This window comes from Pogoniulus pusillus, chromosome 2, assembly GCF_015220805.1.
Source record: "Pogoniulus pusillus isolate bPogPus1 chromosome 2, bPogPus1.pri, whole genome shotgun sequence".
Lineage (NCBI taxonomy): Eukaryota > Metazoa > Chordata > Aves > Piciformes > Lybiidae > Pogoniulus > Pogoniulus pusillus.
This window is the reverse complement of record NC_087265.1, coordinates 6,590,265-6,608,343: the sequence shown is the minus strand read 5'-3', so window position 1 is coordinate 6,608,343 and position 18,079 is coordinate 6,590,265. Positions and strand designations below refer to the sequence as shown.

Genomic DNA, 18,079 nt, shown 5'->3' with positions numbered 1-18,079 from the left:
GAATGGGTTTGAACTGGCAGAGGGGAGATTGAAACTGGATGTTAGGAAGAAGTTGTTTGCAGTGAGGGTGGTGAGACACTGGCACAGGTTGCCCAGGGAGGTTGTGGAGGACAGAAGCACCCAATGTGATCTTTGATCACATTGGGTGCTTCTGTCCTCCACAACCTCCCTGGAGGTGTTCAAGGCCAGGTTGGATGAGTCCTTGAGCAACCTGTCCTAGTGGAAAGTGTCCCTGCCTATGGTTCAGAACAACGACCTGCTTTCATTTCCACTCTTTAGCAGCTGGTGAAGCCAAGGCAAGGCCTGGAGGCAGCAGAACATCTCCCATACCTGTCCTCCTTGATACGAGCCAGCAGGGGCTCCAGCCAGCCCAGGGTGCACTCACAGTGTGCATCCAGGAAGGTGATCACCTGCCCTTTGGAGGCTGCAGCCCCCCGCAGCCGCGCCCGGATCAGCCCCGACCTCTGCTCCATCCGGATGATCTTGATGGACACTTCCAGGTTCTTCACATACTTCTCTAAAGAGGCCTTCAGAAACTCTGCCAAAGAGAATGGAAATAAAGTTGAGCAACTTAGAGGCTAATTGCTAAGCAAGCAGCTCCACAAAGCTCCCACGCTGGAGTTCTGCTGGGCAGGAAGTTGTCCATGAGCCAGCAATGCGTCCCTCTGGCCAAGAAGGACAACAGTCTGCTGGGCTGCACTCAGAGGTGTAGACAGGAGGTCGAGGGAGGTCCTTATCCTGCTCTACTCTTGAAATTACAGTGGCCACATCTAGAGTCCTGGGTCTAGTTCTGGACTCCCCAGTTCAAGAGAGATGGAGAACTGCTGGAGAGGATCCAGTGGAGGCTCCAAAGCTGCTGAGGGGCCTGGAGCATCTCTGTGAGGAGCAAAGGCTGAGAGCCCTGGGGCTGTGGAGCCTGCAGAAGAGCAGCCCCAGAGGGGATCTGAGCAATGCTCAGCAAGAGATAAAGGACCTGTGGGGTGCAAGAGGCTGTGGCCAGACTCTTGTCAGTGGTGCCCAGTGCCAGGCCAAGGGGCAATGGGCACAGACTGGAAGCCAGGAGGTTCCATCTGAAGAAGAAGAGAAAGTTGTTTGATGTGAAGGTGCTGGAGGCCTGAAGCAGGCTGCCCAGACTGGTTGTCTGGAGAGATTCCAAACCCACCCAGACATTGTGATCCTGGCCAAGCAGCTCTGGGTTGGGCAGAAGAACCTCCCTCAACCTTCTGGCCACACTCCTCTTAATGCTCCTCGGGACCTCATTGGCCTTCTTGCCCCCAAGGGCACATTGCTGTGCTGTGGAGAGCTTCTTGTCCACCAGCACTGCACTCAGCACTGGTCAGGTCACACCTGAGTGCTGTGTCCAGTTCTGGGCTCCTCCATTCAAGAGAGATGTTGAGGTACTGGAAGGTGTCCAGAGAAGGGCAACAAAGCTGGTGAGGGGCTTGGAGCACAGCCCTGTGAGGAGAGGCTGAGGGAGCTGGGGGTGTGCAGCCTGCAGAAGAGGAGGCTCAGGGCAGACCTCATTGCTGTCTACAACTACCTGAAGGGAGGCTGTAGCCAGGTGGGGTTGGGCTCTTCTGCCAGGCACCCAGTGACAGAAGAAGGGGACACAGTCTCAAGCTGTGCCAGGGAAGGTCTAGGCTGGATGTTAGGAGGAAGTTGTTGTCAGAGAGAGTGACTGGCATTGGAATGGGCTGCCCAGGGAGGTGGTGGAGTCTCTGTCCCTGGAGGTGTTGAAGCCAAGCCTGGCTGAGGCACTTAGTGCCATGGTCTGGTTGCTTGGACAGGGCTGGGTGCTAGGTTGGACTGGCTGAGCTTGGAGGTCTCTTCCAACCTGTCTGATTCTATTCTATTCTATTCTATTCTATTCTATTCTATTCTATTCTATTCTATTCTATTCTATTCTATTCTATTCTATTCTATCCTGCACAAGAGCACTCCCAGCTCCTTCTCCACAGGGCTGCCCTCCAGCAGGTCACCTCCCTACCTGTGCTGTTGCAATTTATTGTTCCTCCCCGGGTGCACTGTTGAACCTCTTCAGGTTCATTAGGTTCAAGGGCACGTTGCTGTGCCACATGCAGCTTCTTGTGCCCCCAGCCCTACCTCTCTCACTGGCATCATCCACCAGGATGATCTCGGCGAGCAGGCGGTGCGGGGAGCGGTTGATGACGCTGTAGATGGTGCGGAGCAGAGTGCTCCAGGCCTCGTTGTGGAACACGATGACCACACTGGTGTTGGGCAGCTCATCAGGGTAGACTTTGGTCTTGCACCTGCCAAGGAGCAAAGAAAGAGCAGGAGAGCAGGGTTAACCTTGAAGATATTCCCAAAGAGTTGAACCAATTGGATAAGCTGGGAAAGGGTCTTGAAGCCTGTGGAGCAGGACACAAATCAGAGCTGTTATTGACCTCTTCAAGCTCCAAAGCTGAAGCCCAAAGGCAGAGAGAAGCAAGAAGCCCAAAGACTGGAAGCTCAATTCATAGAATGGTTTGAGTTGGAAAGGACCTTCAAGGTCATCGAGTTCCAGCCCCCCTGCCAAGGGCAGGGACACCTCCCCCCCAGCCCAGGTTGCTCAAGGCCTCATCCAACCTGCCCTCGAACACTTAACAGGGAAGGACATCCAAGTGCCTGTCCCGTGCTGTCTGTCCCTGACCATTCTGCTGCCTCTGGTGTATTTTCACAGTCTCTGCATGGTGGAGGTTGGAAGGGAAGGGACCTGCAGAGATCATCTCATCTAGTCCAACACCCAGGCTCAAGTAGGATCAGCTCAGAGCTGCTTGGCCAGGAACACAATATCTGGGTGGGTTTGGAAACTCTCCAGACAACCTCTCTGGGCAGCCTGCTGCAGGCCTCCAGCACCCTCACTGTCAAGTTTCTTCTTCATCTCCACTCTAAATCTCCCCTCCTCAAGCTTCAAATTGCTGTTTTCTGGCTAAGAGTATTCACAGCTATTTTGGACTCCAGGTCTCCTCACCCTTGCTTCATCCACCAAGACATCAGCATCCAGCAGCCTCGGCATCAATACACTCCAGCATTGCAAGCAGAACATTCCAGGCTGCCCACAGGCTGTGGGGCAATCCATACAAAACAAAATCAATACAAAGCAAGGCTGATGTCTTGTGTTCAGAGCTTCCTTCTTGGCCTGCTGTGAGCCAGAGCAGGACCACTTCTGGTCAGGGCTGGGACTCCCCAGCTCAGGCTCTGCTCACTGAGGCACTTGCTGCAGTTCAGGGCAGCTTGGCACAGCCACCAGGTGCTTCTAGCCCACAAAAGCTGTTGGGGAGAGGTCCTGCCAAGGGCTGGCTGCAGAAAGGCTCTGCCTGACACTTGCTCCTCTGCACACCAAGGGCACTGCCACAACTTGTGCCACACCTTGGGGGGCAGCAAGGCAGAGCTGGCACCTGAAGTGGGGAGGAGCAGCCAGGACAGCCTCAAGTGCCCAACATGGGATTGCAGTCCATGGATGGCATCTTCAGTGTCAAGCTGAGGGATCCCCAGGGCCAAGCCTCTTCTTCCCTGGCTGTGTCCCAGCAGGATTCTGTCCCTTCTGCCTTCCATCCCCAGCCCTGTGCTCCTGAGTCCAGTTCCAGAATCCAGATCCTGAATGCAGTTCCCACCTGCTGTTGAGTCCAGGCTGGGACTTGCTCAGTGCCTGCCCCCAGCATCAGTGGTGCCAATGATGCCCTCACTGCCATCAGGGGTTGAGTTCCTTGTTGGTTTGAGTCTCTGCGTCTCTCTTCCATGGCATTGTTCTGCTTTCCATCCCAGCTGGTTGAGTTTCTCTCCCAGCCCATCAGCCTCTCTCCCTTCTCCCCTTTCTCCTCCCTTAGTGAAGGCAGAGGGGTCCCTTGAGAGCTTCTGGCACTGCTCTGGTGGCCAGCCCTGCCCTGCCCCTTGCCATCTAATCTGTAAATAAAACTAGAAAATTCAGATTTTTAGGTCTGGAAGTGTTTTGCAGCTGTTCTGTGCAGCACACTTTGTGTCTGAGCTGTGCTTTGAGTTCTTGTCCCAGCCCATCAACCTCCCTCCCTTCTTCCCTTTCTCTTCCCTTTGAGAACGCAGAGGGCTTCCAGTACATCCCTGACCCTTGATGCTTCCAAACCTGAATTCCCAGCAAGAAACCAACTGCAAAAAGTCATCCAGAGGCTCTTTACAGCCTGCCCACACAGCCACATAATTTACTGGGAAACAGCCTCCTTTTTTTTATTGCTTTTTTAGGTGCAACAATAATGCATCAATTTGTAATAGACTTTCTGGGATGAGGCTGAGGGAAGCTGAGCTGTCTGAATGAAAGCACATAAGCCACTGGGAGAGTAAGCTTCCATCATGAAGGACATAAAACAGTGGGCATGAATTACCCAAACTGGCTCTTCTCTGGCATTTTCACAACTGTTTGTGATCAGGCTTTTGCAGCACAGTGAATTTTCTCCACCAGCAGCCTGGCCTAGCAGGAGGTGTCCCTGCCCATAGCAGGGGGTTGGGACTAGATGATATTTAAGGTCCCTTCCAACCCATTCTGTACAATCATAGAATCAAGCAGGTTGGAAGAGACCTCCAAGCTCATCCAGTCCAACCTAGCACCCTCATCCACAACCTCCCTGGAGGTGCTCAAGGCCAGGCTGAATGAGTCCTTGAGCAACCAGTTCAAGTGGGAGGTGTCCCTGCCTATGGCAGGAGGGTTGGAACTGGATGACATATGAGGTCCCTTCCAACCTAAACCATTCTCTGCTCTTTCCTTCTCTTCTCTTTTATTCATCTCATCTCACCAGAGGGAATCGCCAGGCCTTGTAATTCTGATGCAGGAGGCACAGGGCCAGTTTGAAACCTGCCAGGGATCGCCCTTGGCTCCATCTCCCACCTCAATAAAAACACCAAACCCCTCCCCCACCACTGTTCTTTTTCTTTTTGGTCAGACACTAAATACATTCACCATAAAATCACAGCCTGCCCTAAGAGCAGAGCACCCTCAATTGGCTTTCAGAACAAGTTAATGCTCCCTGCAGACAGAACAGCCACAGAAAGCATCTGTCTGTAGAAGAAAATGAGAAAAAAAAGAGGGGGGGGGGGGGGGTTGGAAGTGTTATTTTCTTTTCTAAATCCCCAAACATTTTTGTCCCTTCCAGAAAAAAACAAAACACCAAAAGGGAAACTTTTTTTTTTCAGCAAGAAAATGAATTTAGACAGATTTTGCTCACTGTTAAATCATGGAATGGTTTTAAGGTGGAAGGGACCTTAAAAATCAGTTCTAGTTGAGAGGTGACCCTGCCCACCATGATCACAGAATCACAGAATCAAGCAGGTTGGAAAAGACCTCCAAGATGATCCAATGCAACCTAGCACCCAGCCCTGTCCAATCAACCAGACCATGGCACTAAGTGCCTCATCCAGACTTTGCTTCAACACCTCCAGGCACAGCAACTCCACCACCTCCCTGGGCAGCCCATTCCAATGAAAATCACTCTCTCTGACAACAACTTCCCCCTAACATCCAGCCTAGACCTCCCTGGCACAGCTTGAGACTCTGTCCCCTTCTTCTGCTGCTGCTTGCCTGGCAGAAGAGCCCAACCCCACCTGGCTACAGCCTCCCTTCAGGTAGCTGCAGACAGCAATGAGCTCTGCCCTGAGCCTCCTCTTCTGCAGGCTGCACACCCCCAGCTCCCTCAGCCTCTCCTCACAGGGCTCTGCTCCAGGCCCCTCACCAGCTTCATCACACTTCTCTGGACATGTTCCAGTAGATCATCTGATCATCCAGTTCCAATCCCCTGCCATGGGCAGGGACACCTCCCACCAGCCCAGATTGCTCAAGGCCTCGCCCATCACGGCCTTGAACACCTCCAGGGATGGGGTAGCCACAACCTCTCTAAGCAACCTGTTGCAGTGTCTCATCAACCTCATACTGAACAACTCCTTCCTAGCTCCTCTCCCTTGGAGTAAGGAGAAATGAAATCTTTGGTTTCATCAATCACAGAGGTGTTTCAGTTGGAAAATCCCTCAAAGAACATCAAGTTCAACCTTCAACCCATCACCACCAGAGACATTAAACCATGTCTCAAAGTGCCATGGCCACAAGTTTCTTCAACATCTCCAGGGATGGGGACTCCACCACCTCCCTGGACAGCCTATTCCTACACTTTCTTCTCAAGTTCTACCCCAAGGCAAAGGAGGAAGATTTCCAGAGCAGTCTTGGATGTCCCTTCAAGGCCAAGTTAGATGAGGCCTTGAGCAAGTTGGGCTAGCAGGAGGTGTCCCTGCCCATGGCAGCGCCTTGGAACTGGATGATCTTCAAAGTCCCTTCCAATCCAAAGCATGCTGTAACTGTATGAATCTAAGAAGCTTTGCCAGTGTCCACGTTGTGGTGTGGGCAATGCTCAGGTCTCAGTCCTCTGTGGGCTGCAAAGTCTGCAAGAGGGAGGAGCAGGTAACACTGAAGTGACCGTGAGCTGGGCAGGTTAACATGAGCTGAGCCACAACCAAGAGCATCAAGGAGCAAGAAAACAATGAGGTAGCAGCAGGGGTGGAGAAAAGAACCAGCACCTCCAGGACCTCTTCCACCAGGCAGTTTCCAGCCACTCTGCCTCAAGACTGGAGCATTCATGGGGTATTTGTGACCCAAGTACAGGACCCAGAATGTGGCCTTGTCGGACTTCATCCCATTGGCCCTGGCCCATGGATCCATCCTGACCAGATCCCTCTGCAGAGCCTTCTTCCCCTCCAGCAGACCAACACTGCCACCCAATTTGGTGTCACCTGCAGGCTTACTGAGGGAGCCTCAATTCCCTCACTCAGATCATTGATAAAGACATTAAAGTGTCCCCAGACATGAGCCCTGGGGAGCACCACTGGTGAGCAGCCACCAGCTGGAGCTAACTCCATTCTCCACCACTCTCTGGGCCTGGCCATCAACCACAGGATCAACGAATCATAGACTCAGTCAGGGTTGGAAGGGACCACAGGGATCAGCCAGTTCCAACCCCCCTGCCATGGGCAGGGACACCTCACACTGGATCAGGCTGTCTAGAGCCTCATCCAGCCTAGCCTTAAACACCTCCAGGGATGAGGCTTACACCACCTGCCTGGGCAACCTGTTCCAGGCTTTCACCAACCTCATGGTGAAGAACTTCTTCAGTTCTTAACCCATTGAAGCCTCCACCCCTCCAAGCCATGAGCACCCAGCAGAACTGAACACCTCTTAGAAATACAAAGCTTCCCCTGAAGAAAGAACTGTTCAAATCACTCCAGGTGGTGAGACATACCCAAGGCCATTTCACTCCTTACCACAACCCAACCTGATTGTTCCAAGCTGACCATTTTTCAGCTGCTCACAGGACAAGAGCCTTGGTGATGCAGCAACTCTTCATCCTGAGAGAGTTGGTCTTGGAATGAAGCTCCTCAGCAGGATCCCAAGGACTCACCCATCTAACCTCACATCAGGCAAGCTTCTGTTCAGGGCAATCAAGTCACTGGCCATCAGGTTAAACTGGTTGATTTTGAACAGCTCCTTCATCTTCTCCTGGTCATCCTTTGGAATGAGCACAGCCTTGCCCATCTCTCCAGGTCCTTCTTGGTTTCGAGAAATAACAGCTGGAAGACAAAACAGCAACAGCCAAGTTTCAGTCCTGGGGGCATCAAGTTTGTGACTCACCAACTGGGCTCCACAGTTTCTGGTGTTCTACAAGAAATGGTGAAAGAACCCAACACAATCTTCTCTGTGCTTCATTGCCCCTCTCTGGATCCAAATTTATGCCCACAGAATCAAGCAGGTTGGAAGAGACCTCCAAGCTCAGCCAGTCCAACCTAGCACCCAGCCCTGGCCAGTCAACCAGACCATGGCACTAAGTGCCTCAGCCAGGCTTTGCTTCAACACCTCCGAGCACAGAGACTCCACCACCTCCCTGGGCAGCCCATTCCAATGCCAATCACTCTCTCTGACAACAACTTCCTAACAACATCCAGCCTGGACTTCCCCTGGCACAGCTTGAGATTGTGTCCCCTTGTTCTGTTGCTGCTTGCCTGGCAGAAGAGCCCAACCCCACCTGGCTACAGCTTCCCTGCAGGGAGTTGCAGACAGCAATGAGCTCTGCCCTGAGCCTCCTCTTCTGCAGGCTGCACACCCCCAGCTCCCTCAGCCTCTCCTCACAGGGCTCTGCTCCAGGCCCCTCATCAGCTTCGTTGCCCTTCTCTGGACACCTTCCAGCACCTCAACATCTCTCTTGAATGGAGGAGCCCAGAACTCAAGGGGTGGCCTGAGCAGTGCTGAGCACAGGGGCAGAAGAACCTCCCTTGTCCTCCTGGCCACACTGTTCCTGAGCCAGCCCAGGATGTCATTGGCTCTGCTGCCCACCTGGGCACACTGCTGCCTCATCTTCAGCTACTCTCTACCAGCACCCCCAGGTCCCTTTCCTCCTGGCTGCTCTCAGCCACTCTGTCCCCAGCCTGTAGTGCTGCTTGGGGTTGTTGTGGCCAAAGTGCAGAACCCTGCACTTGGCTTTGTTCAATCTCATCCCACTGGCCTCTGCCCACCCATCCAGCCTGGCCAGGTCCCTCTGCAGGGCTCTCCTACCCTCCAGCAGACCCACAGCTGCTCCTAGCTTGGTGTCATCTGCAAACTTACTGATGCTGGACTCAATCCCCTGCTCCAGATCATCAATAAAGACATTGAACAGGACTGTGCCCAGCACTGATCCCTGGGGCACACCACTAGTGCCAGCTGCCAACTGGATGTGGCACCATTCACCATCACTCTCTGGGCCTGGCTCTCCAGCCAGTTCTTGACCCATAGCAGAGTGAATCTGTCCAAGCCAAGAGCTGCCAGCTTTGCCAGGAGCTTGCTGTGGCAGACAGTGTCAAAGGTCTCTGGGCACAATGCTGCTCCTCTGTGCAGCTTCACCTCGCTCCCAGAGCTGCTAGAAGCCAGCCCTGCCTGCACACACGATTCCAGGCTCTATCTGCTGCTAAAACCCACCCAGAGCATGTCTGGAGGGATTGTTTATGTCATGTCTAATAGGAACATAAAATACTTGTGACTGATGGCTGGTGATTAAACCCTGCTCCATCATCACTTTCTGGAGACACTCCCCAGAGAGTGAGTTCCTCAGGCTGCCAATGTTGTTTCTGGCCATAAATCCTGCTTCCTTTGTGCTGGAAGAGGCAGAGGGCACCAAGTTATCTCAGCAGCAGCAGCAGGGAGCAAGAAAAAAAGACCCCAAACAAACCAAGAGTCAGGCTGACTGCTTGGACCCACAGGGAAAACAGGTGAGAAGAGCAGAAAGGAGCTTGGGCAGTGTCATCCTCCCCAAGAAACACAACAGCAATCACAGGATGGTGGAATAAGTTCAGGGTTGGAAGGGACCACAAGGATCAGCCAGTTCCAATCCCTCTGCCATGGGCAGGGACACCTTCCACTAGATCAGGCTGCTCAAGATTCCATCCAACCTGGCCTTGAACACCTCCAAGGAGGGGGCATCCACAGCTTCCCCGGGCAACCTGTGCCAGTGTCTCACCACCCATCATCTGCAAAACTGATTCTCCCTGCAGGATTCTGAGCTCTTCTCTTGTTTACTCAGGTCCATCAAGATAGAACTTCAAAGAGATTTGTCCTCTCCTAATGTTTACTATAAAACCCATCAGAAGTTTCCCAAACAGCCTTTCACTCCCAGGGTTTTATCAGATGGAATTTCAGTCACAGCTTAGACACAGCTCTGATGGAGAAACATCTTTAATTCTGCTCTGGTTAAAATGCACCAAGCTCAGCTTATGAGAGCTTTAGAGAAGTTGGTCATAGCTTATGAGTTACCAACCAGACACACCGAGGTGTAACTGAATCCCTATCCAGGACCATCTCCTCTAGCATTGCTCCCTCCCAGGTTTCAATCAAAATCTTCTCACTCCACAAGAAACAGTCCTCAACCAGCTGCAAGTCAATAGATGCAAAGCACACAACCAGCCAACCATACCCAAAGCCAGGAATTACCAAATCCCAGCATGGTGGAGGTTGGAAGGGACCTTTGGGTATCAAAGGAGGCTTCATGTAAACAGGGGGAGGGATTTTTTTTCCCTGTGAGGGTGACAGGCCCTGGAGCAGGCTGCCCGGGGTGGGGGTGTGGAGTCTCCCTCTCTGGAGACATTCAAAACCCACCTGGATGTGTTCCTTTGTGACCTGCCCTAGGTGCTCCTGCTCTGGCAGGGGGTTTGGACTGGATCAGCTTTGGAGGTGCCTTCCAGCCCCTGACAAGCTGTGATTCTGTGATCCAGTCCAACCTTCTGCTAAAGCAGGGCACCCACAAGAGCTTGCCCGGGGTGACAGAATCACAGAATGGTTTTGGTTGGAAGGGACCTTCAAGATCATCCAGTTCCAACCTCCTGCCATGGGCAGGGACACCTCCCACTAGCCCAGGTTGCTCAAGGTCTCATCCAGCCTGGACTTGCACCCCTCCAGGGATGCGGCATCCACAACCTCCTTGGGTAACCTGTTCCAGGGTCTCACCACTCTCACTGTAAGCATCACAATGTCCAGGCAGGTTTGGAATCCCTCCAGAGAAAGAACTCCACAACCTGTGTGTGGGGAACTGGGCAAAGAGAAACCTCTGCTAAAGCCACAGAATAAACTCAACAGAACTACAAACCCCCTAGAAATAAATGACATCCACAACAACTCTGAGCAGATCAAGTGCCTTCAGGCTTCCTCCAGTTTGCCCTGGTACAATCCAGCAAACCCAGCCCCAAAGCCTGTCTCTATTCCAAGTCCACCCAGAAAAGGCTTCAACTAAATCACAAGACACCAAATCCTGTCAGAGATGTGGACAACAGCCTGGTTGGACAGTAGCTGGCTCAGAGCAGATAAGAGATGATGGCAGAAAAGAGAAGACACAGCTTTGCATCCAAGCATAGAATTGTTTGGGTTGCAAAAGTCCTGTAAGAGCATCCAGCCCAACCACCAACCCAACACCAGCATGCTCACTAAACTATGGCCCAAAGGGCCCTGGCCACACACTGCCTGAACACCTTCAGGGATGGTGACTCCAACACCTCCCTGGGCAACCTGTACATTGGTACAGGTATATTGTACATTGCCTGACCACTCCTGCAGCAAAGAAATTGTTCCTCATGTCCAACCTAAACCTCCCCTGGGCACAATTTCAGGCCACTTCATAGAATCAGGCAGGCTGGAAGAGACCTCCAAGCTCATCCAGTCCAACCTAGCACCCAGCCCTGTCCCATCAACATAGAATCATAGAATCAAGCAGGTTGGAAGGGATCTCTAAGATCATCCAGTCCAACCTAGCACCCAGCCCTGTCCCATCAACACAGAACCATAGAATCAACCAGGTTGGAAGAGACCTCCAAGCTCATTCAGTCCAACCTAGCACCCAGCCCTGTCCCATCAACATAGAACCATAGAATCAACCAGGTTGGAAGAGACCTCCAAGCTCATTCAGTCCAACCTAGCACCCAGCCCTGGCCAATCAACATAGAATCACAGAATCAGGCAGGTTGGAAGAGACCTCCAAGCTCATCCAGTCCAACCTAGTACTCAGCCCTGTCCAATCAACATAGAGTCATAGAATCAAGCAGGTTGGAAAAGACCTCCAAGATCCTCTCGTTCTATCACCTGATACTAGGGAGAAGAGACCAACATCCACCTCACTGCAACCTCCTTTCAGGGAGCTGTAGAGAGCAATGAGGTCGCCCCTCAGACTCCTCTTCACCAGACTAAACATCTCCAGGTCCCTCAGCTGCTCCCTCCCAGCCCTGTTCTCCAGACCCTTCTCCATCCTCATTGTCCTTCTCTGGTCACACTCAAGAAGAGGCTGAGAGAATTTCCTAGATTCACAGAGTGCATTGGGTTGGAAGGGACCCTCAAATATCATCCTGCTCAACATCTCTGCAGGCAGCAGGGACACTTCTGACTGGATCAAGCTGCCCAGAATGTTCCTTTGCTGAGGTGGGGACTGGACCCAGAGGGTTGTGTTCCAGAGATCACCATCAGCCTCTGCAGCCTCATTTCTCATCCATTTCTCTTTCTGACAATGACCTGCATGACTTAGCACTGCTGGCAAGCAGCACAAGAAAAGGCTCCCATTTATTTGCTCTGGATTTGTTATTTCACATTTTATTGGTTTTGAGCTCAGGAGCCACACTGAATCCCTAATCATCCTCCTCTGCCTCTTTATGCCTTTACAAATCCTCACTTGATCCTCCTTGGCTTCCTGCTTCCCCAAGCAGCAGCAGCAGCATTTAATTTGGTCTCTCCCTGCAGAGAGGCCAAACACAAATCACCCTTCCATGCCTTTAAACTGCTGCTTTCACCTAAGCAAAGCCAGTTTGGTTTCCATCAAGCACCACAGACTTTTCTCCCCTCGAGGGGATAAACACCAAAGCCTCCAGCAAATGGAATGAGGCTGCTTTCACCTGCAGGACAGCTCCTACTGTCATCATCTCTAAAGGTCTCACCAGCACAGCTGAGGGTGTGATCTGCTGCAAAACAGCTCCACAGAAAAGGATCTGGGGGTGCTGGTGGGCAACAAGTTGCCTATGAGCCAGTAATGAAGTCTGGTGGCTAAGCAAGCCAATGGGCTCTGGGGCACATGAAGAAGACTGTGGGCAGCAGGTCAAGAGAGGTTCTCCTCCCTTTTAGTCTGCCTTGGTGAGGTCACATCTGGAGTACTGGGTCCAGCTCTGGGATTCCCAGTTCAAGAGAGACAGGGAACCACTGGAGAGAGTCCAGAGGAGGCTGCAAAGCTGCTGAGGGGCCTGGAGCATCTCTGTGAGGAGCAAAGGCTGAGAGCCCTGAGGCTGTGGAGCCTGCAGGAGAGCAGCCCCAGAGGGGAGCTGAGCAATGCTCAGCAAGAGCTAAAGGAGCTGTGGGGGACAAGAGGCTGGGCCCAGACTCTTGACAGTGGTGCCCAGTGCCAGGCCAAGGGGCAATGGGCACAAACTGGAAGCCAGGAGGTTCCACCTGAAGATGAGGAGAAAGTTGTTTGTTGTGAGGGTGCTGGAGCCCTGGAGCAGGCTGCCCAGAGAGGCTGTGGAGTCTCCTTGTCTGCAGAGCTTCCAAGCCCAGCTGGGCACTGTGCTGCTGGGCAAGCTGCTGTGGGTGCCCCTGGTGTATCAGGGTGGTTGGAGTGGATGATCTGCAGAGGTCCCTTCCAACCCCATCATGCAGGGATGGTTTGCAACCAAATCCATCTACAGTTCTCTAGAGAGCTCTACACTTGGTCACACTGATGTAACTCCAGGAGGAGCTGATGGACACTTCAGCCCTGTAAGTGCCTCACAGTGCTGAAATCCATTTCATGGCTGCAAAGAAGCAGGAGCAGTGATTCAGCAGTTTCACTTCTTAGCATCCTGAAGCAGATTTCAAACCCTTTTGAAGTGTGCTTTGCTTTTATTTTCCAACAACAACAAAAAAGTCTCTCCAAGCAAGCTTCACCCCCTAGCACCACAATTAACATCTCACCTCTGCCCTGGCCACCTCAGGCACACGTGGAGATAGTGGAGCTCACACAAAACATGCCCACCAAGAATAAAAAGCCCTCTTTCTCAACCACTCTGCCTGCAGACACTCTTCACCCTCTGGCAGCAGACAGAGGCCTCCTTTGGATATGAAAACAACTCCCCCAGGAAGGCACTTTAGAAGTGCTGAGGTCTTTGGTGGAGGAGAGAATAGAAAGCATAAAACTCAGGATGGAGAGAGAGGTAGGGGGAGAAAAGCAAAGCCCAAGAGAATTGAAAGCACTGGATGCATTTAACAGTCCAGTGACACACAGAATTGTTTGGGTTGGAAAAGATCTCCAAGATCTGGCCAGCAGGACAAGGGAGGTTCTTCTGCCCCTGTGCTCAGCACTGCTCAGGCCACACCTTGAGTGCTGTGTCCAGTTCTCAGCTCCTCAATTCAAGAGAGATGTTGAGGCACTGGAAGGTGTCCAGAGAAGGGCAAGGAAGCTGGGGAGGGGCCTGGAGCACAGCCCTGTGAAGAGAGGCTGAGGGAGCTGGGGGTGTGCAGCCTGCAGAAGAGGAGGCTCAGGGCAGACCTCATTGCTGTCTGCAGCTACCTGAAGGGAGGCTGTAGCCAGGTGGGGTTGGGCTCTGCTGCCAGACAAGCAGCAACAGAAGAAGGGGACACAGTCTCAAGTTGTGCCAGGGGAGGTCTAGGCTGGATGTTGTTAGGAAGTTGTTGTCAGAGAGAGTGATTGGCATTGGAATGGGCTGCCCAGGGAGGTGGTGGAGTCACCATGCCTGGAGGTGTTGAAGCAAAGCCTGGCTGGGGCACTAAGTGCCATGGTCTGGTTGATTGGCCAGGGCTGGGTGCTAGGTTCCACTGGCTGAGCTTGGAGGTCTCTTCCCACCTGCTTGATTCTATGATCTTGAAGGTCCCTTCCAAGCCAAACCATTCCATGAATCCATGAATATGAAAATGTTCCTGCTCCATCACCCCAAACACACATCCAGCTTCACAAGCAGCTTGGCTTGGCTTGGTTTACTAAACCTGAGCCCTGAAGAAATAATTCCTGGCTGTATCTGCACAGCAGATAGAAGAGATTTTATCTCCAATAATTTGTGGCCATAAACTCCACACAGAATGCAGTAAAGCAAAAGGATCAATTGGCAGTCTTTGGTCATTTAGGTGATGTATCTCTGCTGTTTGGGGCTCCTCACAGAGGGATCTTAACCCAGATCATCACAAAAAAAAACCCAACCCAGTTCTAATTATATGGCAGCAATAAATCCTAGAAAGTTGTCATAAACATCATGGAATAGATCATTGACTTCACAGCATTCCCCAAGAAAATTGTGCCATGATTCTGAGGGAAGAGGAAAAAAACAAGCCCAAAGAAATGAATGTTGCATTTCCAGTGCCAAAAGCATCAGAACTCATTGGAACTTCTGTCATAAATAGCCTTTTTTTTTTTTAGCATTACTGCTACATGTTGTCTAGAGACACCTCAGCCTACACTGCCTCTGCTGCTCACAGCCTCCAGGCAAGCCTAAAGCAGGTACAGGGAGGTCTGAAGTGAGAGACTAAACTGAACATCAGACTGCACCAAACAGAAATCCCATTCAGGAAGGATGTGAAGTTTGCTTTGAGATAGCAGCCTCCATTTTAAAGAATGCCAGCATGTTGGGGTTGGAAGGGACCTCTGGAGATCACCCACTGCAACCGCCCTGATGCACCAGGGGCAACCACAGCAACTCACCCAGCAGCACAATGCCCAGCTGGATTTGGAAGCTCTGCAGAGAAGGAGACTCCACAATCTGCTCCAGGGCTCCAGCACCCTCACAACAAACAAGTTTCTCCTCCTCACCTTCGCATGAATCATAGCATCAAGCAGGTTGGAAGAGACCTCCAAGCTCAGCCAGTCCAACCTAGCACCCAGCCCTGCCCAATCAACCAGACCATGGCACTAAGTGCCCCAGCCAGGCTTGGCTTCACACCTCCAGGCACAGAGACTCCACCACCTCCCTGGGCAGCCCATTCCAATGCCAATCACTCTCTCTGACAACAACTTCCTAACAACATCCAGCCTAGACCTCCCCTGGCACAACTTCACACTGTGTCCCCTTCTTCTGTTGCTGCTTGCCTGGCAGCAGAGCCCAACCCCACCTGGCTGCAGCCTCCCTTCAGGGAGCTGCAGACAGCAATGAGCTCTGCCCTGAGCCTCCTCTTCTGCAGGCTGCACACCCCCAGCTCCCTCAGCCTCTCCTCACAGGGCTGTGCTCCAGGCCCCTCCCCAGCCTTGCTGCCCTTCTCTGGACATCTCCCAGCACCTCAACATCTCTCTTGAAATGGAACATCCTGGCTTCCAGTTTGTCCCTTGCCCTGTCCCTGGGCACCACTGACAGGAGTCTGACCCCAGTCTCTTGCCTCCCACAGCTCCTTTAGCTCTTGCTGAGCATTGCTCAGATCCCCTCTGGGGCTGTTGTTCTGCAGGCTCTGCAGCCCCAGGGCTCTCAGCCTTTGCTCCTCACAGAGATGCTCCAGCTCCATGGAGGTTGCTCCAGGGTGGGAGCAGGGAGGGATGATCCTTGGCCTTTGGAGGAAAGGCTGAGATGCAGATGAATCAGAGCTCATCGTTCACTTGACAGCTGTGGTTTCTAAATGACTCCTGGGTGTGCAGGTCCAGGAGATATGAATGAGCTCTCTGAGAACACCCAGAGAGAAGCCAGCAGGCAGGCAAGATGGATTCATTTATCAATATTAATTTGTATGGAATGGAAACACCCAGATGATGCCAAGAGCTAAGCAAGAAATGGCACTGCAAAGCCAACAGCCTGAGGACTGCCCTGCCATGTGCTCTGGGCCACGCTTCACAAGCTCCTGCTGCTCAGCAAGAGCCCCCCCCCAGCTCAGGAGGTCCTTCATGTGCTCCTACTGCCCACCACAGCACCACAAGATGGATGGGGTTTGTAAGAATATATTACACTGTCCTGATGGCATGGCCTGCTGTGAGCCACAGCAGAACCACTTCTGGGACTTCCCAGCTCAGGCTCTGCTCACTGAGGCACTTGCTGCAGTTCAGGGCAGCTTGGCACAGCCAGGGGCTGCTTCTAGTAAGCAGGAGCTAGTGGGGAGAGCTCCTGCCAAGGGCTGGCTGCAGAAAGGCTCTGCCTGACACTTGCTCCTCGGCACACCAAGGGCACTGCCACAGCTTGTGCCACACCCTGGGGGGCAGCAAGGCAGAGCTGGCACCTGTGGGGAGGAGCAGACAGGACAGGTGAGCCTCAAGTGCCCAACAAGGGACTGCAGCCCATGGATGGCATCTGCAGTGTCAAGCTGAGGGATCCCCAGGGCCAAGCCTCTTCTTCCCTGGCTGGTGTGCCAGCAGGACTCTGTCCCTTCTGCCTTCCATCCCCAGCCCTGTGTTCATTAATCCAGTTCCAGAATCCAGCTCCTGAATGCAGTTCCCACCTGCTGCTGAGTCCAGGCTGAGACTTGCCCAGCGCCTGCTCCCAGCATCAGTGGTGCCAATGGTGCCATCATTGCCTTCAGGGGTTGGGTTCCTTGTTGGTTTGTGCCTCTGTGTCTCTCTTCCATGACACTGTTCTGCTTTCCATCCCAGCTGGTTGAGTTTCTCTCCCAGCCCATCAGCCTCTCTCCCTTCTCCCCTTTCTCCTCCCTTAGTGAAGGCAGAGGGGTCCCTGGAGAGCTTCTGGCACTGCTCTGGTGACAGCCCTGACCCTTAATATTTCCAAACCTGAATTCCCAGCAAGAAATCAACTTCAAGAAGTCAGCCAGAGCCTCTTTCCAGCCTGCCCACACAGACTTGCTCTTCTGCACACCAAGGGCACTGCCAACAGCTTGTGCCTCAAACCCAACCTCATCCCCTTAAGTGACCTTCATGTCCAACTTAAACCTTCCCTGGTGCAACTTGGAGGTCATTTCCTCTTGTTCCTTGGGAGAAGAGACCTAATTTACTCTTAGTTCCTCATGCCCAAGGACACAAGTTGGTCTCCTGGCCAAAAAAACACATAAATTAAACCCATGGCTTATTATTAGAGGATCAGACAAGTTATATTTAGATCTTATTAATATTAGAGAGGGAAATAAATTGGAGGTCGGCTTAATCAGATTTAAATTTACCCATCAAAGTCAGAGAAAGCCTCCTCCTAATTACCAGGGAGGGAAAGGCAGGTCCCCAGGGCATCCACCTCTCCCTGGCAAGAGGGAGGCTGAGCAGCCAGTTCAGATCAGTGCCTCTGCCATGGGCAGTGATGATCCTTTGATGTTTTAGAGTCCTTCACAGGAGTCAGCTCTGGGCTGCAGTTCAATTCGTGGTGCTTTCCAGCAGGCAACCAACACTTACTGTCCTGTGGCCAGTGTCAGTGGGGTAGGTTTAGATTAGGTATCAGGGAAAATAAGTGGTCAGGGATTGGAATGAGTTGCCCAGGGAGGTGGTGGAGTCACCAGCCCTGGATGTGTTTAGAAGTTGTTTGGCTGTGGTGCTTGGGGACATGGTTTAGGGTGCGCCTAAGTAAGGATATGGGTTTGGCTTGGTGATCCTGAGGGGCTTCTCCCACCTGAATGCTTCTGTGAGTGCTCACAGAATGGGATGGAAGGAACATTTCAAGAGCACCTATTCCAAAG

General features: G+C 52.5%; 1 protein-coding gene and 1 long non-coding RNA gene across 5 annotated transcripts in view; both read right to left on the bottom strand.

Annotated features, from left to right (window-relative positions):
* Positions 1–18,079, bottom strand: part of LOC135181782 (uncharacterized) — a 164,455-nt gene that overhangs the window by 51,007 nt on the left and 95,369 nt on the right. The window lies entirely within an intron of this gene.
* GALNT13 (polypeptide N-acetylgalactosaminyltransferase 13) overlaps positions 1–18,079 on the bottom strand; it is a 102,379-nt gene that overhangs the window by 46,102 nt on the left and 38,198 nt on the right. For all 4 annotated transcript variants that reach the window (XR_010304985.1, XR_010304987.1, XR_010304986.1 and 1 more), the window contains 3 exons: positions 7,410–7,578; positions 2,104–2,270; positions 331–538 (listed from right to left, as the gene is read on the bottom strand). Coding sequence is in view for 1 of the 4 variants with exons in the window: in XM_064155121.1 (XP_064011191.1) it covers positions 331–538; positions 2,104–2,270; positions 7,410–7,578 (544 nt within the window). In the remaining 3 variants the exon portion in view is untranslated. The remainder of the gene's footprint in view (positions 1–330; positions 539–2,103; positions 2,271–7,409; positions 7,579–18,079) is intronic.